Raw genomic sequence first — 17,000 nt, forward strand, 5'->3', positions numbered from 1 at the left:
CAAGGTTTAATAATAGTAAAGCTAATTTAGTCTTATTAAGTTTGTTTACCATCGGGGTTGATTAGAGCTTACTATAAAATGCCAAACAAAGTATGAATACGTACGAGTTTAAGATATATGTACTGTCAGTCGATATTGTAAGTACTTTGTATATAATCAAGACACTTTTACATGTTGTAACATGTGATTTGTTTTATTTTCAAAATTACGAATTCTGCATTTTTAAGAGGACTACATGTCGATATCCTTTGGGTTGCCTGATCATAGTATAAAATTTAATTTTATATCAACGATGCTTAAAACTCAATACATAAACAATTCCCCTACGGTCCTTCCTGCATCACAAAGACTAGAATTAGCTGGTCAAAATGTTAAAGTGTGAATATTTTATATAAGCGCACATATTATAACACTAACCCTGCATGAAATTTCAGAGATAGTAACTCAGAAGGTCATCGAATAGGTGGATGCAACATCACTATATATATTCACTAATCATTTCCAATGAAGAGTACAAATTTAATTAGTGTGTGTATAAGAGTAAAATACGGACCCAGACTCGCTATTAACCTCTGGCTAAATTGATCTAGGCCAAGTCAAAGAAATTACTAGCTTTTTAGTCTAATAAAGGTGATTTATAGAAAAAATAACAGGGATTTAAGTACATGGCCTGTGCACGAATCGGTTCGGTTCGATTTTGGCCGTCATCGAGTTGAAATTTCGAATTTCGACTTTCTGAAATTCTCAACCAAACTCGATACATTCTAGGTTCAATTCGATTCATTTTTTATTATTTCGATTCGGTTACACAAATCGATTTGTTCGAAATTTAAACAAGCAACTATTTTCATTTTAGTTTTAGAGTAAACATAACAAAAAATAACGAGATCCTAAATTTGCAGCCTTATAACCAAGACATTAACCAAGAAAAAATCATAACCTTGCAAGCATAATAGAATATAAATAGCAAAACAAGAGTTTGACAACTTGTGCAAACATACAAATCCGCCAACACCACATTATATATACCAAATTAATAATCTAGCATCTTGCAACTTGCAAGCAGACAAGCATAATAACTTAGTTTGCATCCTCAAAAAAATCGAAAAAAAAACTCTAATTTGTACAGGCTAAGATCAAAGAACAAACAAAGTCATGGGTGGATGCAATGGCCAAAAGGAAAAGATGGTTCGTGAGAAGAACGCTGAAAAGATGAAAGACCAAAAGGGAAGTCAGCTTAAGGCCAACAAGAAGGCCATGAATATCCAGTGCAAGGTGTGCATGCAGACATTCATTTGCACCACTTTTGAAGTTAAATAAATATTACTTCACTATTAAGTATTAAGCGTATATATGGTTAGACTATTAGAGTATTAGTCATATTAGTCATTAGTGGCATATATATATATTCGGTTTGTTCGGGTCGGTTCGGTTGATAATTGAAGCCAATCGTATCCGAACCGTTAAACCATAATATTTACAATTGCATTTGTAAATCGAAATCGAATTGTATTATCCAAATTGAATTATCCGAATTGTTTCGAATTGGTTCGAAAATTCGAGTTGAATCGATTTGTGCACAGACTTACATGGAGGACCATAGGATCTGATGTATGTGAACACAAAATTCAGAAGTTTGAGTCTAAAATGTGGGGATAAAATCAGAAGACTCAGAGATGAAGCAAAAAAAATATTTTAAAGAAAAGAGGACCAATATTCATAATTCATATCTACTAGTAGCTGTTTTATTTATTTCATGAATAATATAACTGCATAATATTGGTCAGGTTTGAAATTTCATTTTGTCTGACATAAAAATTTATGTCCAACAATATGGAATCTAATCGTGAATATGGGGTTTCCTTATCATTTGTCTATCAAGTGGACACGCTTCCCAATTCCATTAATGTTTCAACTTTCAACCATGCAATCATAAAGGAAGTCTAATTTACATATGTTAGCCATCAGGGGCGGAGCTACAGTGATATAGGGGGTTCGGCCGAACCCAGTAGCTTTTTCGTAGACCCTGTATGTGTATTAGAAACATTAGTAAATATAGATAATATTTACTTGCGAACCCCCATACATAAGCAAGCAAACGGTTCAGTGGCTGGGTAGTACCTAGCGAAGTGCTATCCCACTCATGATGCAGGTTCGAATCCCACTAGCGCCCACTGCTTTCTTTTTTGTTTTCTTTGGTATAAAGCAGTGCAGCAGCTTTTTCCATTGGGATTTGGGGTACAAAATATAAAACTAACAAATCCAACCCCAAAAGCAAAAAAACAAACGACTTGTACACATTAGCTATCATTCTTTTTCATCTTTCTCTTTCACAACAAAGCCGAATCAAAAATAAATTTTCAAAAAATCTAGGGTTTTAACTTTTGCTTAAAGCCTGCAAATCACCACTTCGTTGCCCCCTTTCACTGGAGAACGGGATGCCGACGGGCCTCTGATTGCTGACTGCCGACTGGTATGTCGTCCTTTTCCTGTTGATCTTCTATATTTATGAAATTTTCCTGTTTTGCTTTCCAAATTTCAATACCAAAATCCCCGACAAGCCGACAAGTATGTGGTCCTTTTCTTATTTCTAATTTTTATATAGAGTGCAATATGTTTCTCTTTAAATATGAGACTACACAGTATACAAGCTTAAGATATTTTTTGCAAAATAAATTACTTTAAGATTGTGAACTATGATTAATTAAAGAAGTGCAAATGTTGTTTTTAGATGAGTCTACATTAAGATTATTTGATTGTTAAATGTTAATAGCCTTTAAAAGCTATGGTGAACTACAGCAGATTTATATTGCTTTTGTATGCTCTCCAAAATTTGAAGTGTAATTTGTGTTTTCTTGAATTTTAGGATCTTTAAGCAAAAGTCAAGATGATCACGAATTTCTTCAAGCCTCAAGCTCCTTCAAATACTATTCCTAGCTCTCCTTTGCCAAGTTCTCATTTGCCAAGTTCTTCGTCGCCTGTCAATCTTTTCAATGCATCAGATAATGACAAAGTGTTGGCTGATTTGGATCTTAAATCAGATCCTGCTGAAAGAAAACAAATGTCGAAATTTTCTCCTAATATACGTGACCGAGTGAGGAGATATTACATACTAAAGAAACCTTGCCAACCTGAAGAATTTGAATTTCCAAGTAGAGATATTGGAGGAGAATTGCGTCGTTTTAATCCCGATTGGTTTGACGATCCATATTCTCAATGGTTAGAATATAGTGTTAAAAAAGATGCAGCATTTTGCTTATGTTGTTACTTGTTTAAAAATGAGCTTGGAGGATATGGAAAAAAAGTAAGTGATGCTTTCACAACGAAAGGTTTTCGAAGTTGGAATAAAGGTATAGAAAGGCTTAAAAAGCATGTGGGTGAAGTGAATAGTGTTCATACTCGATGTTTCATGATGATGCTAGATTTGATGAATCAAGAACAATCTATTCTAACTTCATTTGACAAGCCTTTCGAGAAATTTAAAGGTGATTATCGGGTTCGCTTGAATGCTTCGGTTGATGTGATAAGGTATCTTTTAAAAGAAGGAATGCCTTTCCGGGGTCACAATGAGTGTGTAACTTCTACAAGAAGGGGTCATTTTCTAGATCTCTTAAAGTGGTATGTCGATAAGAAGGAAGATGTGAAAAATGTGGTACTAGAAAAAGCTCCAAAAAATAACACCACGACTTCTCTCGATATCCAAAAAGACATTGTGAATTCTTGTGCAAAAGAAACAGTGAATGCAATTATTGAAGACTTGAACGGAGATTACTTTGGGATATTGGTTGATGAGTCTAAGGATGTTTCTCATAAGGAACAAATGGCTCTTGTCTTGAGATATGTAAACAAGGAGGGTAAAGTTATTGAGCGTTTTCTTGGTCTTGTTCATGTGAAAGATACATCTGCAAAGTCATTGAAAGAAGCGATCTATTCTTTGCTTTTATACCATTCTTTGAGTCGATCTCAAATACGGGGACAAGGTTATGATGGAGCTAGTAACATGCAAGGAGAAATTAATGGCCTTAAAACTCTGATTTTGAAAGATAATTCTTCGGCATATTGCGTACATTGCTTTGCTCATCAATTGCAATTGACTCTTGTAGCCGTTGCAAAAAAACATCATGATGTGAATAATTTTTTTGACATTCTTGCCAATGTTTTAAATATCGTTGGAGGTTCTTTTAAGCGTAGGGAGATGCTTCGAGATGATCAAGCTGAAAAATTAGAGGAATTACTAGTGCTCGGTGAAGTTCATACGGGAAGTGGATTAAATCAAGAACTTGGACTTCAAAGGCCTGGTGATACCCGTTGGGGATCTCATTTTAAGACGGTACGTAACTTCATTTCCTTATTCTCATCAATTGTGCATGTACTTGGAGTTCTTGCAAATGAGGGTGCAAATTATCATGAGAAAGCAATGGCAAAAAGTCTAGTGGAAGACATTAGATCTTATGAGTTTATCTACATGTTGCATTTGATGTTGAAAATTTTGGCGATTACATATGATTTGAATATGGCTTTGCAACGAAAAGATCAAGATATTGTTAGTGCTATGAAGCTTGTTGATTTCACAAAAAGAAAATTGCAATCAATGAAGGAATCTGAATGGAATTCTTCGGTAGAAGACGTCTCCTTATTTTGTGAAAAGAATGGTATTATGATCCCTGAAATGAATGAGAAGTATGGTCTTGGAAAGTCGAAGCGTAAAAGCTCAAGTGTTATCTATTCTCATCATTTACGTGTGGAAGTGTTTTATGCTGTTATTGATTTGCAACTTTCAGAGCTTAACAATCGTTTTAGTGAAGTGAATACAGATCTACTTCTTGGCATGGCTAGTTTGAGTCCCGAGAATTCTTTTGCAAATTATGATAAAAACAGGATCATGAAGCTTGCTACTTATTATCCAAATGAGTTCAGTGCTTCCAAGCTTGATGATCTTAGTTTTGATCTTGACAATTATATTTACTATGTGAGAGAAGTGGACAAAGCTTTTTCAAATTTGAAAGGACTTGGAGATCTTTCGATGGCGTTGGTTAAATCAAATATGCACAAGACATGGGGACTTGTTTATTTGCTTGTGAAGTTAAGCTTGATATTACCTGTGGCTACAGCAACAGTGGAAAGAGCTTTTTCCTCAATGAAGTTTATTAAAAATGACTTGCGAAGTAGAATTAGTGATGGCTTTTTGAATGATTGTTTAGTTTGTTATATAGAGGATGAAGTATTTGAAAGTGTACCTAATGATGCGATCATTGATCGTTTTCAAAAGATGACAACTCGTCGAGTGCAATTGTAATGATAATGCTTATATTTATGTAGTGTATAAGTAGTTTGTTGCCTTTTTGAATATATTAAATACCGATACTTGTTCGTTAGTTTAACGGTTGTTATACATTAGCTTGAGGTCGTTATCCTGTCTTATGATTCGAACCCCCAGACTTGAAATCTTGGCTCCGCCTCTGTTAGCAATATCACTAATCTCAGTCACATTTTTACTTGACAAGTGAATCATATCTGGCTAATGCATATAGTGGCTATTTTGTCAATGCCCCATTAATGCTACATATATATCCATGGACGTAGTATAACCACATATGTATTAATACAAGTTACGTTGCTCAAACTTTTTAAAAACATGGATTCACGCCTGCCCGATCATCCATATACAATATTAATTTTTGGAGAATCTGATATGAGCACATTCTTTAAGAGTTCGAATAACATAGAATATAATCCAATTTATCCCTCCTTCACACCATAACCAGTCTAAGCTAACTTTTGGGCACATCGACTATTTTACTGGATATCTGCTCTTTTACATACAAATATTGAATAACTCCAAAGGTGGATCCAAGATTTGAAGTTTGGGGTTTCACATCCATCTCAAATTAAAAAATAAAAAGAGCCAAAAACAAAGGCCTACTATATATGGAGACCAAAGGGATTCGAACCCCAAACCAAGAAGAAAGAAAGCTTAAAGGGTCCTTTCTCTGCACTTACACCAACAACACACTTTGTTAATGGGTTCCATGTTGTGTTCTTATATATTTACTGAATTTTTCACTATAAATACCGGATCCGCATGAATGTATGGGTGTTCCCAGGAACCCCCATATAATTATCTAGATTCGTCCCTGAATAACTCTGTTGATCGTCAAGGTTTTGGTAGACATCACTTCACATTTTTTATCTCTGCTGAAATTTAAACTATAATCTCCAAGATTTTCACCTACTTCGTTGACTGTTGGCCACACCCTTAAATGCATTTTATTCCCCTCTTATGTTAACTTTTGTGTTTTGATCAAGATATTGTGTGTGATGTGCAAAGCTAGAACTCGAATTAATGGAATGAATCAAGATTAATTAACTCTAAGTTTATATATACTTAACTAGTATATTTGTCCGCGCTTCACACGGTTATAATTTTTTAAAAATATGATTCAAATCATAAAATTATGTATAAAATTATTTGACAGAAAAAAATTGTGAAAAATATTATAGGTTAAGTATGAAAAATCAATCTAACTCAATAAAGGTTTGAATGAGAAAATCATAAATAAAGATTCAACATTATTTTAGTGGAGTAGAACACGTCATAATAAGAGGAGTTCACATAAAATGAGAAAATATTATGTGATAAAAAAAAATTGCATGTAACAATATTAAAATTTTAATGCAATATATATGATAAGAAAAAATAAATAAATAAAGATTCATAAAAATATTAAATAAAGAAATGAATTCTATAGAAAAACAATTTTCAAACTCTCTTCGCTTGTTAAAGTAATCATTTCAAAGCAAACTAAATTTTGCAAATTTATTGCAATACAAATTCGTCTAGGATGAACTAATACTTCTAAAAAGGAATATTCGGTAAGGAAAATTTCACAGAAGTAATTTTTAGTGGATTAATCTTACAAAGCTATAAAATAAACCATTTTCAAAAAGGAATAAGATGCTCGATAGGACGTGAATTCTAATATCATAAGTATTTCTCATAGGAACGTCTGCAAATTAATCGGATTATATTAAATCTTCATAATAGATCAATGTAATTTAGGAGAAATCAATAAAAGGACATCAATTCAAAATCTTAACTTTAGCATTGAGAGACATCGAGAATTGTTGGCTATTTCTTATGCCTGAATGTTTGAGGGAAGACGATTGCTTTAGGGATGATTTTAAAGCGACTAATCGTTTGGGTATTATTACCCTTTTGAAGAATAAGAAGTAGCTGCAAAAAAGAAAGATATAGAAGTCATCTTATTTAACATCAAGAGAGTGTGAAAATCAGTAGTTGGAAAGAATGGGAAAAATAATGATTTCTTTGAATTCCTGCAAGAACCTTGAATCTGTGGGATCATTTCATCATATCTCATTACAGAATGCTGCAGAAAAATAATTGATAGACATTTGATGAATTGATAAATATTATTTGTACGAACGGAAGAGAAGTAAAAATTTTGTAAGTATTTAAGAGCTTGTATTTTCTTTTAAAGATCATAATAAAGAACGGAAGAGAAGTAAAAAAAATTGTAAGTATTTAAAAGCTTGTATTTTCTTTTAAAGATCATAATAAAGACAGTAAACTCAAGAGACTTAAATGAAGAATTTGTAACTAAAATCTCATGAGATTGGTATTAGACATTTCTAATTAGAGGAATAAGGAAAAAAAGGCCTTTTTAAAAATAAAAAAGAATTACGTTTCTTGGCCAAAGAGAGGTGCCACATCACCTTCCTCATTCTCGGAAATTCATCTCTGGTGTCTTGGAATCTTTCCTTAACCCACTTAATGGTGTTGTACTTGCTTCAGAAGGTAGATTATGAATAAAGTCATTTAACTGCAATATCCGAGGAAGCTAATTCATCCGACCAAATTGAGAATACCGTTTATATATCCACACCACAAAGTGCAAAGTCTCATAATCATAATTCTCACACATCAAGACTACAAACTTACAAAAGTGACTTTGAATCATAACTTGTATATTAGTTAATCACCTTTGAAATGAAAGTGAAACATAAAGAAGCAACTCATATCAATAATTAAACTAACCAACAATGAAATCTCTATAAAGATATTTCCTGTCGATCTCTCTATTCTAATATTGTCGCCCCTTCTTTCCTTTTTTTGTTGTCCAGCGGGAAGTTCGCCACAGATTTAGCGTCGACTTATTTAGTTTTTGTATTGCCAAAAAATGACTAAAACTTGATAAAAAAGTTTTAAAAATATAAAAGAAACTCAAAAGTTTGATAGAATATGTTATCCAAAGAGAGGGCATGAAGCTTATTTATGTAGAGGAAAAATATGAGGATGAGTTGAATAATTAATCCTCCATTATCATCACATTTACGGATATATCCTCAATTTGATTCAGGTCTATAAGAACGTGCCCATTTCTTCATTCTAAAATATGGAGTAAAATATGAGTATTAAGAGCATTAATTTGATTCATGGCTAAAGGACGTGCCATACGTTACTCATTTTATATAAATCAACTATTAGCCAATGTAATTCTTAGTTGCTGCAATCAAGAGACGTGACTTTTAATTTTTTTTAACCCAGAACATAAATTTTTTAATTGAGAAAAAACCAAAAAAAGGAGAAAAAAGATAAATAGAAATAGAGGTCATAGAGAAGTGCCACATCATCTTGTGTATGCCTAACTTTATATTATATATAGATTCTCGAGAATTTTAGGGGAGCTACACAAAAAAAATGCATTAAAAGGGAGAGCAAAAAAATTAATTATGTGGGAAAAAATATAATGTGCAACTCTAACACGACCTAAGAGATAAATGATGATAGTGACTAACTGTGATCTTAGCTTGTCGTTTGTTGCCTTCTGCAAATTTAATGTTAACTTCAATTATTTTCAAAAATAAAACAATATTCAAATATATATTTTATTCAACTTGCTAAGAAGTGCAATAATTAAATGTTCAGAACTTCAGATTGGAGTTGTTAGTTAAAAATTGTCACTTGGTATTTAAATGAACAAGAATTGTACTACTTCTTGACTTAATGAATTACATACACATTTTACCACTTAAATGAATACATAAACAAATTAGGTCTAATGTAATTGGATGGAATGAGCAATTATATGTTTTTCAAGAAATATCAAATCATCTGGAGTAGTTTCACAAAGATCTTACAAATTTTAATTATTTAGGAAATACGCTTAGATTGAGAATTCATTGTCGCGGAAATACAAAAGTCCTCTTGGCCATCGGCTATGATAGTGGTTGTTTTCTTCTTAGATTAAAAAAAAAATGAAGAAGAAGACGAGAGGGGTATGAATGAATTATTTCACAAAGTTTAAGGATAAATTTTAACTTTTTCCCTTTTCTTTCTTCACGTGTCTAACTCACGTGACAATTTATAATGACCAAGATAAAGAAAATATGCCAGCTGAAGCTTCACTAGAAACGAGGCTAATTTGGCCAAGGAAGGAGCACTTTTATATAGTTCTTAAATTATAATTACGTTGCAATTCTTCGTTGAAGCCGTATGTTATATATTCATAGCAAGTCATATTACTCTGTTTATCTAAAGTAGCCAACCAAATGAAGTGGAAGCTAAACGGTGAATAAAAGTAATAGGTAATAAAAAGTATATTTTGTTTGTCACTTCGACGAGATTGTTAAAGTACTTCACATTAATGGGGATGTGCATAATTGAGGGGAAAGATAAAAAAAAAATAAAAAAAATAGTAGTAATTATGTAAATAATAATGATGTCATATAAATATAATAAGGAAAATAAATTCTTTTTTCTCATAATATACTCTACACAATAAGCAACTTAATCGCATATGTACTCAATTGCAAATTAGGAATTCTTTGTGATTTAGAACTTACATATAAGATTGAAACCACGCCTGTTAGTGGGATGTAGTAGTTGTACCTGCTACTGAATTTGCTTTTCGACTTTACACTTTGAATTGAATCATATAAAAGTGCACAATTTAACTACTTGAAAAACCTTTTCTGAATATGTAATTATCCGTTCATACTTAATTGGAAGTTTTGAATTCAAGCTCTAAGAATTGAGTAATTTTTAGCACCAAACATTTTATTCCCGCAGTGAAGCTTTTCGGCACAAATTTGAATTAATCAAACTTTAAAGTGAGTACCGAACGTGGGATAGAAAATCAAAAAATATTTGAAAAATTCACAACTTTGGCAACCAAAGCCCCACCACTTTCACTAAACATCAAGTGTGGTCCTCATTATGAGTCCAGCAACTTTGGTATTTTTGCTTCTTTTTTCCTTGGACTTTTTAACCTAGATTTTCACACTGCATTATTTGTTCAACCAAAATTAAATTTCATTAAAAAAAATATTAAAAAGAAGAAGAAGAACAATATAAAACACCTTGTGGCGTCCCTTTTGCTATGCATGAAGTAATGGGTCATCATAAATGCCATCACACTGTAATTCAGTAGAGAATTTAAGGCAATTTCTCATCCTTATCTCTCTTTGCACCTTGGGACAAGTAACTGTTGCCTCTTCCCAGGAAAAAAAATTAGTATTGCGGCCTTTCATTCAATTGCCAGATTAGCTAGGTTCCATTTATTGCATTTCTTCCTATCTCTGATTATTGCATTATGCATGAAAATTGAGGGGTTTTTTTCCCTATTTGTACACATGGTAAAATGAAAGCTTCAATTTGTGTGTGTGAGTGAGAGAGAACTCATACTACAGTACTGAATTTTTGGCTTTAAGTTGTATATATAACCTTTAATTAGTTAAAATACTATGTGTTTTTGGTCCATTATATAAGAGAAATTAAATATATTATATTTGAATTACTTTTAGAAATATATCATCTTTAAAGATGAAGTAACAATACAAATTTAACGTAACACTAGGGTAATTAAATGGTGCTACGGTGAATAATATTAGAAATTTATAATTATTCACAAGCAAAGGATAAAATGGCATATTTTGACTAATTAAAGGAATAAAGGTGAAAATATGCTTAGAAGATATCAACAAGGATTAATGTTAGATTTATCAATAATTGCGGGACCAAAAGTATTATCAACCCTTAATATTATTAGTAGATTTTAATTTGTGATAGCAAGTTATTATCAGATGACCAATTTCTCCTTTCGTTTTAATTTACATAATGTTATTTAACTAGACACGTAGTCTAAGAATTAAAGAAAGATAATTTTGAAGTTGGTAGTTTAAAACAATCCAAAGATATTTATGTGACTATAAATTACATCATTAATGACAAAATGAGAGTTTTAATTAAATTATTGATAAATATAAAAATGTCGTATTTTTTTTTGGACCGACCAAAAAACATATCATCATATAAATTGAGATGAAGGGGCTAGTGATGTTTTTCAAGAGTTTTACCAGTCAATTGACCTCGTTATGTAAATATTTTTTATATCATCAATACATAAAACTTAAACTCATCCATTTCTTTTATAGTCAATTTAAATATAAATTAATAGGGTAGAGACAATTAAAATCAATGTAAACTAAATTATAACATGTTGTCTGTCTTATGTTTCAGGTTATTCGTTTCACTTACTATAAATAATTTCTTATAGTTATTTGATAGTGTTTTAACACTGTTCATGTATAAAAGTTATTTTTTCTTTTCTTTTTGGGTCTTTAAGTAAGGTAATGACCAAAGCCACTAACTATGTATACACTTGGCATTCTCACAGTCCTAGAAAGGTGCAGCTAAGCTCCATCACCACATATCTCATAATTAAATAATCTAAAAATGTTAATCCTATAATATGTGCTGAAATGAAATGTTGCATTAAATATGTGAAACAGACTATACTGAGAGTCTCTTCTATATAAGTGGTTCAACTTTTCTTGTAAAATTGCAATTGCCTTTTTCTTTTGTTTTCTCTAAGCTAATAAAAAAAATAAAGCTTTGAGTTTGTGTTGCAATTGCTTTAATCTGAAAAAAAAAAATGAGTTATTTGGGAGTTGGAGTTAGTCCTGGAAATGTTCCAGTTTATCATGGGAATAATTTAAAGGTGATTGATAGGAGAGTGAGAGTTACAGAGCTTGTGTTAAGGTGTGTGATTTGTGGTTTAGCAATTCTTGGTGCTGCTCTCATTGGAACTGATAGACAAGTTAAAGTGATTTTCTCAATTGAGAAAGTTGCTGAATTCACAGATATGAAAGCTCTTGTGTAAGTTCTCTCCTTTTTTATTTTTCTCTCTCTTTTCTTGTTTGCATGGTGTTTATTTGGCTTGCTTTTTTTTTTTCATCCGGTTTACATACGGTACTTGATTTGAGTCGGACTAATTTGGATTTGGATATGAAAGTTTTACTTGAAATAAAGTTCTCTACTAAAGGATACTCTATTCAAGTCTTAAACCTGAAACTTTTTGTTTCCACTTGAAATAATACGCTTTCTATTCCTCTGGAAATAAAGTTCTCTTTACTAAAGGCGATTGTATTCGAGTCTAGAACTCGAGATCTTTGGTGTGTCTGGAAAAATAAAGTGATCTCGATTAAAGGAGACTCTATTCAAGTCTCGAACCTAAGACCTTTGGTCTATCAGGAAGTTCCACTTGAAATAAAGCGCTCTTTATCGAAGGCTGACTCTATTCACGTCTTGAATCCGAGAACTTTGGTCTGTCTAGAAGTTCGACTTAAAATAAAGCGATTTCTATTAAAGGCGACTTTAGTCATGTCTTGAATTCGTGACCTTTGGTTTAGGACAGAGAAGTTCACAACCTTTGGTGGTGTTTATTTGGCTTGTAACTACAAGATTTTAAGTCTACCAATTGTTCAAAAAGTGAAATTTGTGTTTGTTTTTGCAGGTTTTTAGTGATAGCCAATGGGTTAGCTGCTGCCTACTCACTGGTGCAAGTTCTAAGGTGCATTTTGAGTATGATTAGAGGAAGTGTTCTCTTCAATAAACCATTGGCGTGGGCTATTTTTTCTGGGGATCAGGTACAAAGTTAATCCTACTTAATTTGTGTCTGTTGAAATTTTGTGGGTAATTATTTATAAATGAGTTCTTGAATTATCCTTAAAAATTCGTAAAACAAATCATAGTTTTGAGAAAAAAGGGTTAACGTTTTTTTTTTTTTTTTTTTTTTGTGGGGGCAAAAACTATCAAACAGACGTAACTGGAAAAAGTTTTTGGCCTTGTTTCAAATCAAATGCTAGCTATTATGTTCTTTTTTTAGGTTTTCACCCGCTTCGGTGCTCGTATCGGGGTCCGAGTAAAGCCAAACTCGCGTTGAAAGTCCCACATTGACGAGTAAATTAGCGTAACAAAATCAACATCATATCCAATCTCGAACATAAGAAGTCCGGTCAAGGATGAAGTTTGTTTAATTAAGATGAATTTTAAAGTCTAGTAATAGTTCTTAGGGACCACAGTAGTTGTAGCAATATTGCCTTTTTGTAGAATAAGGCTGCAACATGGTAAATGTTTTGTTTGCAGTGGAACCATTAAATTCATAGACACTTCATATAACTCAAAAATTCATAAGTCAGTCACAAGTCTCACAACCAAAATAAATGAGGAGAGAATCCTAGCAAAATCTATGACCAGTCTATCCATTAAAAAAAAAAAACAGTTCTGGTCCAAATTCGACATAAATTATATGCGAGAAATCATTAAAATTTCAGCGAAAAAAGAAGTAAAACTCGAATTGATAGAACATATGGTCCAACTACATAATTGCTTCATGATTTATATGGGAGAAATCACTTACTACATAACTCTTTCTTTGTCATTACTTCCATGGTCGTGCCTCATGAGGCACCCATACTATCGAAATGGTTCATCATATTAGAGATGTCTCCACTAGTGCCCTTTTTGTCAATGATGCTATAATTCTTATTCCTATCCCGTCATTCTCTCTTTTGATTTGTCAAAATTCATAACTTCCATACAATTTGAATACATCAAATTTAAATTATGAATCTGTCACTAACTGCTAATATGTATACTATCATTTTTCTTCATCTGCAGTTGATGGCCTACTTGACACTAACCGCCGTGGCGGCGGCCGCGCAGTCGGCGGTGTTTGCCAAGTTAGGACAACCAGACTTACAATGGATGAAGATATGCAATATGTATGGGACATTTTGTAACCAAGTGGGAGAAGGAATTGCAAGTTCTTTAATTGCGAGCCTTAGCATGATAGTTCTCTCTGGCATTTCAGCTTTCAGTCTCTTCCGTTTGTATGGAAATGGTAAAGGAAAGGGCAATACAATATAATGTAATGTAACTTTAGTGGATTACCCTTTGGTCTTTTTCTTTTTTTAGATCTTTTTTTTTTTCCTTTTCTCTTGGCAGTTGTAAAATAAATCAAAGACCAAAGTTGGTGAGGTTCTAATGATTTCAGTTTTTTCTTGATCAAATTCAGATTAGTTTGTTTACTCTTTGATTCAAAAAATTAACTATTGACTAATCTCAATTGATGGAAATAGAGACCATTGAAAGTTCAATTGGCGAGATGTGTGTGGGGAAAAAGCTGGGGTTTATATGAGTGGTAGAGTGGTGAGGAGTAGTACGGGTAATAAATTCGCTGGTCAGGTCAAGGGTCTCAATAAAATATTGGCCACAATTTATATAAGACTTTTCTTTTTGGTCACTAATGAGTAATGACACATTTTTTTATTTAATAATATTTAACTTTAAATTTTATTTTCTACGCTTAGCGAGATGATATGTAACAATACAAATGTCTTTAGCTTATTTCAGACCATAAGATTCAAAAGTCTTCTTTTATATTTTAAATTCTTATCCGATCAAATTATATCACATCAATTGAGACGATGAGAGTAGTTAAAGTGGTTAACAACATAATACTCAAGTAATATCATAAGTGGGGGTTGAGAAAGTATTGAGGTTGTTTAGATAGACGGTCAGTTAGAGAAGGCAAAATTAGTTCATGTAAGTGGGGTTATTGACCCCCTTATTTATTAGCTCAAATTGACCCTCTTATTTATTAGCTCAACTTATTTAAGCCCATTATAAGTTGGACTGATGTGTGGTCTTAATTGACTCATGAGAAATCTTATTAAAATATTTTCAAAAAAATTAATTTATTTGATACGTTGTATATAATCATAAAAAAAAATTATAAGGTACTTAAATATTGTTAAAGAACAAATAAAGTAACTAAAAATTATTAAGAATTAGGTGGGTTGGGTTATGACTTGCATTTTAGTACATTTCGGCTCAATTCGTTTCAGCCCAAGTTACTTTTGGGCAGATCAATAACTCGCTCATTTATTAACTCACGCTATTTTGATCAGCTCAACTCGCCCATTTGACACTTCTACGCTAGTAAAAGCATTTCAAAGTAGTTCGGAAAAAAAAAAGTTAGAATGGGTAGCTTTTTAAATTGTTCGACAACTTTTGTTTGTTACTTTATTTGCTTGGAAGTTTGAAATTTAAGTATTAAAAATTGTAGTGGGACAGATAGAATCTCTAGGTCTCGAATTCATGTTCTAGTATGTAAGAGATTTTTATAGGGAGTTTTTTCTCTTAATTAATTTTTATGACGTGTGAACTCTAATTAATCGGGATGTCAAAATGAATACTCAACAGAGTAGGAAATCAAAATAAAATGAATATTTATCTTGTAACGCAACTAACCATAGTTAAAGAAAGAATAAACATCCAACTTTAATTAAAGTGACATTTCTTGTCCACCTAAACTTGTTGAAGAATATGGATTGTAGTGCAGTGGTAGAGCCAGGATTTCCGCCAAGGGGGTTCAAAATATAAAAAAGTAAACATAGAAAGAAGCCTAAGGAGGTCCAACATCTACTATATATACATAAAAAATAATTTTAACCTTATAAAAATAATATTTTTTTTCCGCCGAGGGGGTTCGGATGAACACCCTCGGCTCTATGTGGCTCCGCCACTATTGTAGTGCATAGGATTCGTTTATGGGTACTTGAATTGATCTAAGTAGGAAGATTTTTTCCTTAGATGAGTTTTTTGAAATGCAAATTCAAATTAATCTTAATATCAAAATGAATACTCATAAATAAATAAATAAATAAATAAAAGGAGTATGAAACTTTATTTTGCAACACAATTAAGAAAGTGAGAAAAGGTATAGGCATCGAACTTTCAACTAAAGTAACATTCGCCTCCATCTTATGTTAGAAAAAAAAAAAAAAAAAGACATTCATCTCCGTCTTTAATTTTTGTCCTTCAAATTAGTGGTCTATAAGTTTTGTCCTTCGCCTAATACTCTTAGATTGTGGGTTCGAACACAGCTCAGTAAAAAAAAAATAGCAAGGCAGATGTTTGGATTCTCAAGGCGGAATTTGCATGTTCTGGCCTTGAATTTTAGGCTAAGCGGTTCGAACCCGGAACCTTGAGGTTCTAGGCGAAGGGCGAAAATTAAATACTTTCATTTTGATGGGCAAAACTTAAAGATCACCCCAAAATAAGGACATTACTGCTAATTGCCCATCGTCCTTCATACGGACTGGTCTCTAATTTTGTCCTTCAATTCACTGGTCTTTCATTTTTGTCCTTCACTTAAAAAGATAGCCGAAAATATCCAGAGATTTTAGGTTCGAATCCTAGCAGAGTCGAAAATGAAAAAAAATCGCAATGGACCGATGCCGGAGACGATAAACTTTACCTTGCACAAATTTTTAGTTATGTCTTAAGGTAAAGTTTGCAGTCTCCGGCAAATTTTGTGCAAAAGGCTTATCTTGCAATTTTTTTGATTGAATATTGATGGTAGGAAAATGAGCCTTGGATTTCGGATCTGACTGTTGAGATGCTATTTTTTACAATAAATAAATTAAGAGTGAAGTTGAGCTTTAAAGATAAATTTAGAGAGCTGTTAAATGACCACACTTATTTGGCTCAAATGTGACCACACTTATGAAAAGACTACCATAAACTTCTTTTGACTTTGCAATGTTTTCGTTCAAAACACACTAATAAATACAATGATTTATTCCTATTCCCAAAACATTTGACCAACTAAAATTGATCCATATTTCCATAC

At 32.4% G+C, this 17,000-nt stretch overlaps 2 protein-coding genes across 2 annotated transcripts; both read left to right on the forward strand.

The window, feature by feature from the left end:
• Positions 1-2,887: 2,887 nt before the first annotated feature.
• Positions 2,888-5,296, forward strand: LOC132615202 (uncharacterized). Its single transcript, XM_060329765.1, has one exon. It carries the CDS (start codon positions 2,888-2,890, stop codon positions 5,294-5,296), a length of 2,409 nt encoding a protein of 802 aa, XP_060185748.1.
• Positions 5,297-11,827: 6,531 nt separating this feature from the next.
• Positions 11,828-14,391, forward strand: LOC132615887 (CASP-like protein 2B1). The gene is made up of 3 exons (XM_060330481.1): positions 11,828-12,178; positions 12,816-12,948; positions 13,982-14,391. The coding sequence occupies exons 1-3, from the start codon at positions 11,955-11,957 to the stop codon at positions 14,228-14,230; spliced, it is 606 nt and encodes a 201-aa protein (XP_060186464.1). The 5' UTR covers positions 11,828-11,954; the 3' UTR covers positions 14,231-14,391.
• The last annotated feature ends 2,609 nt before the right edge of the window (positions 14,392-17,000 follow it).

This window comes from Lycium barbarum, chromosome 10, assembly GCF_019175385.1.
Source record: "Lycium barbarum isolate Lr01 chromosome 10, ASM1917538v2, whole genome shotgun sequence".
Classification (NCBI taxonomy): domain Eukaryota; kingdom Viridiplantae; phylum Streptophyta; class Magnoliopsida; order Solanales; family Solanaceae; genus Lycium; species Lycium barbarum.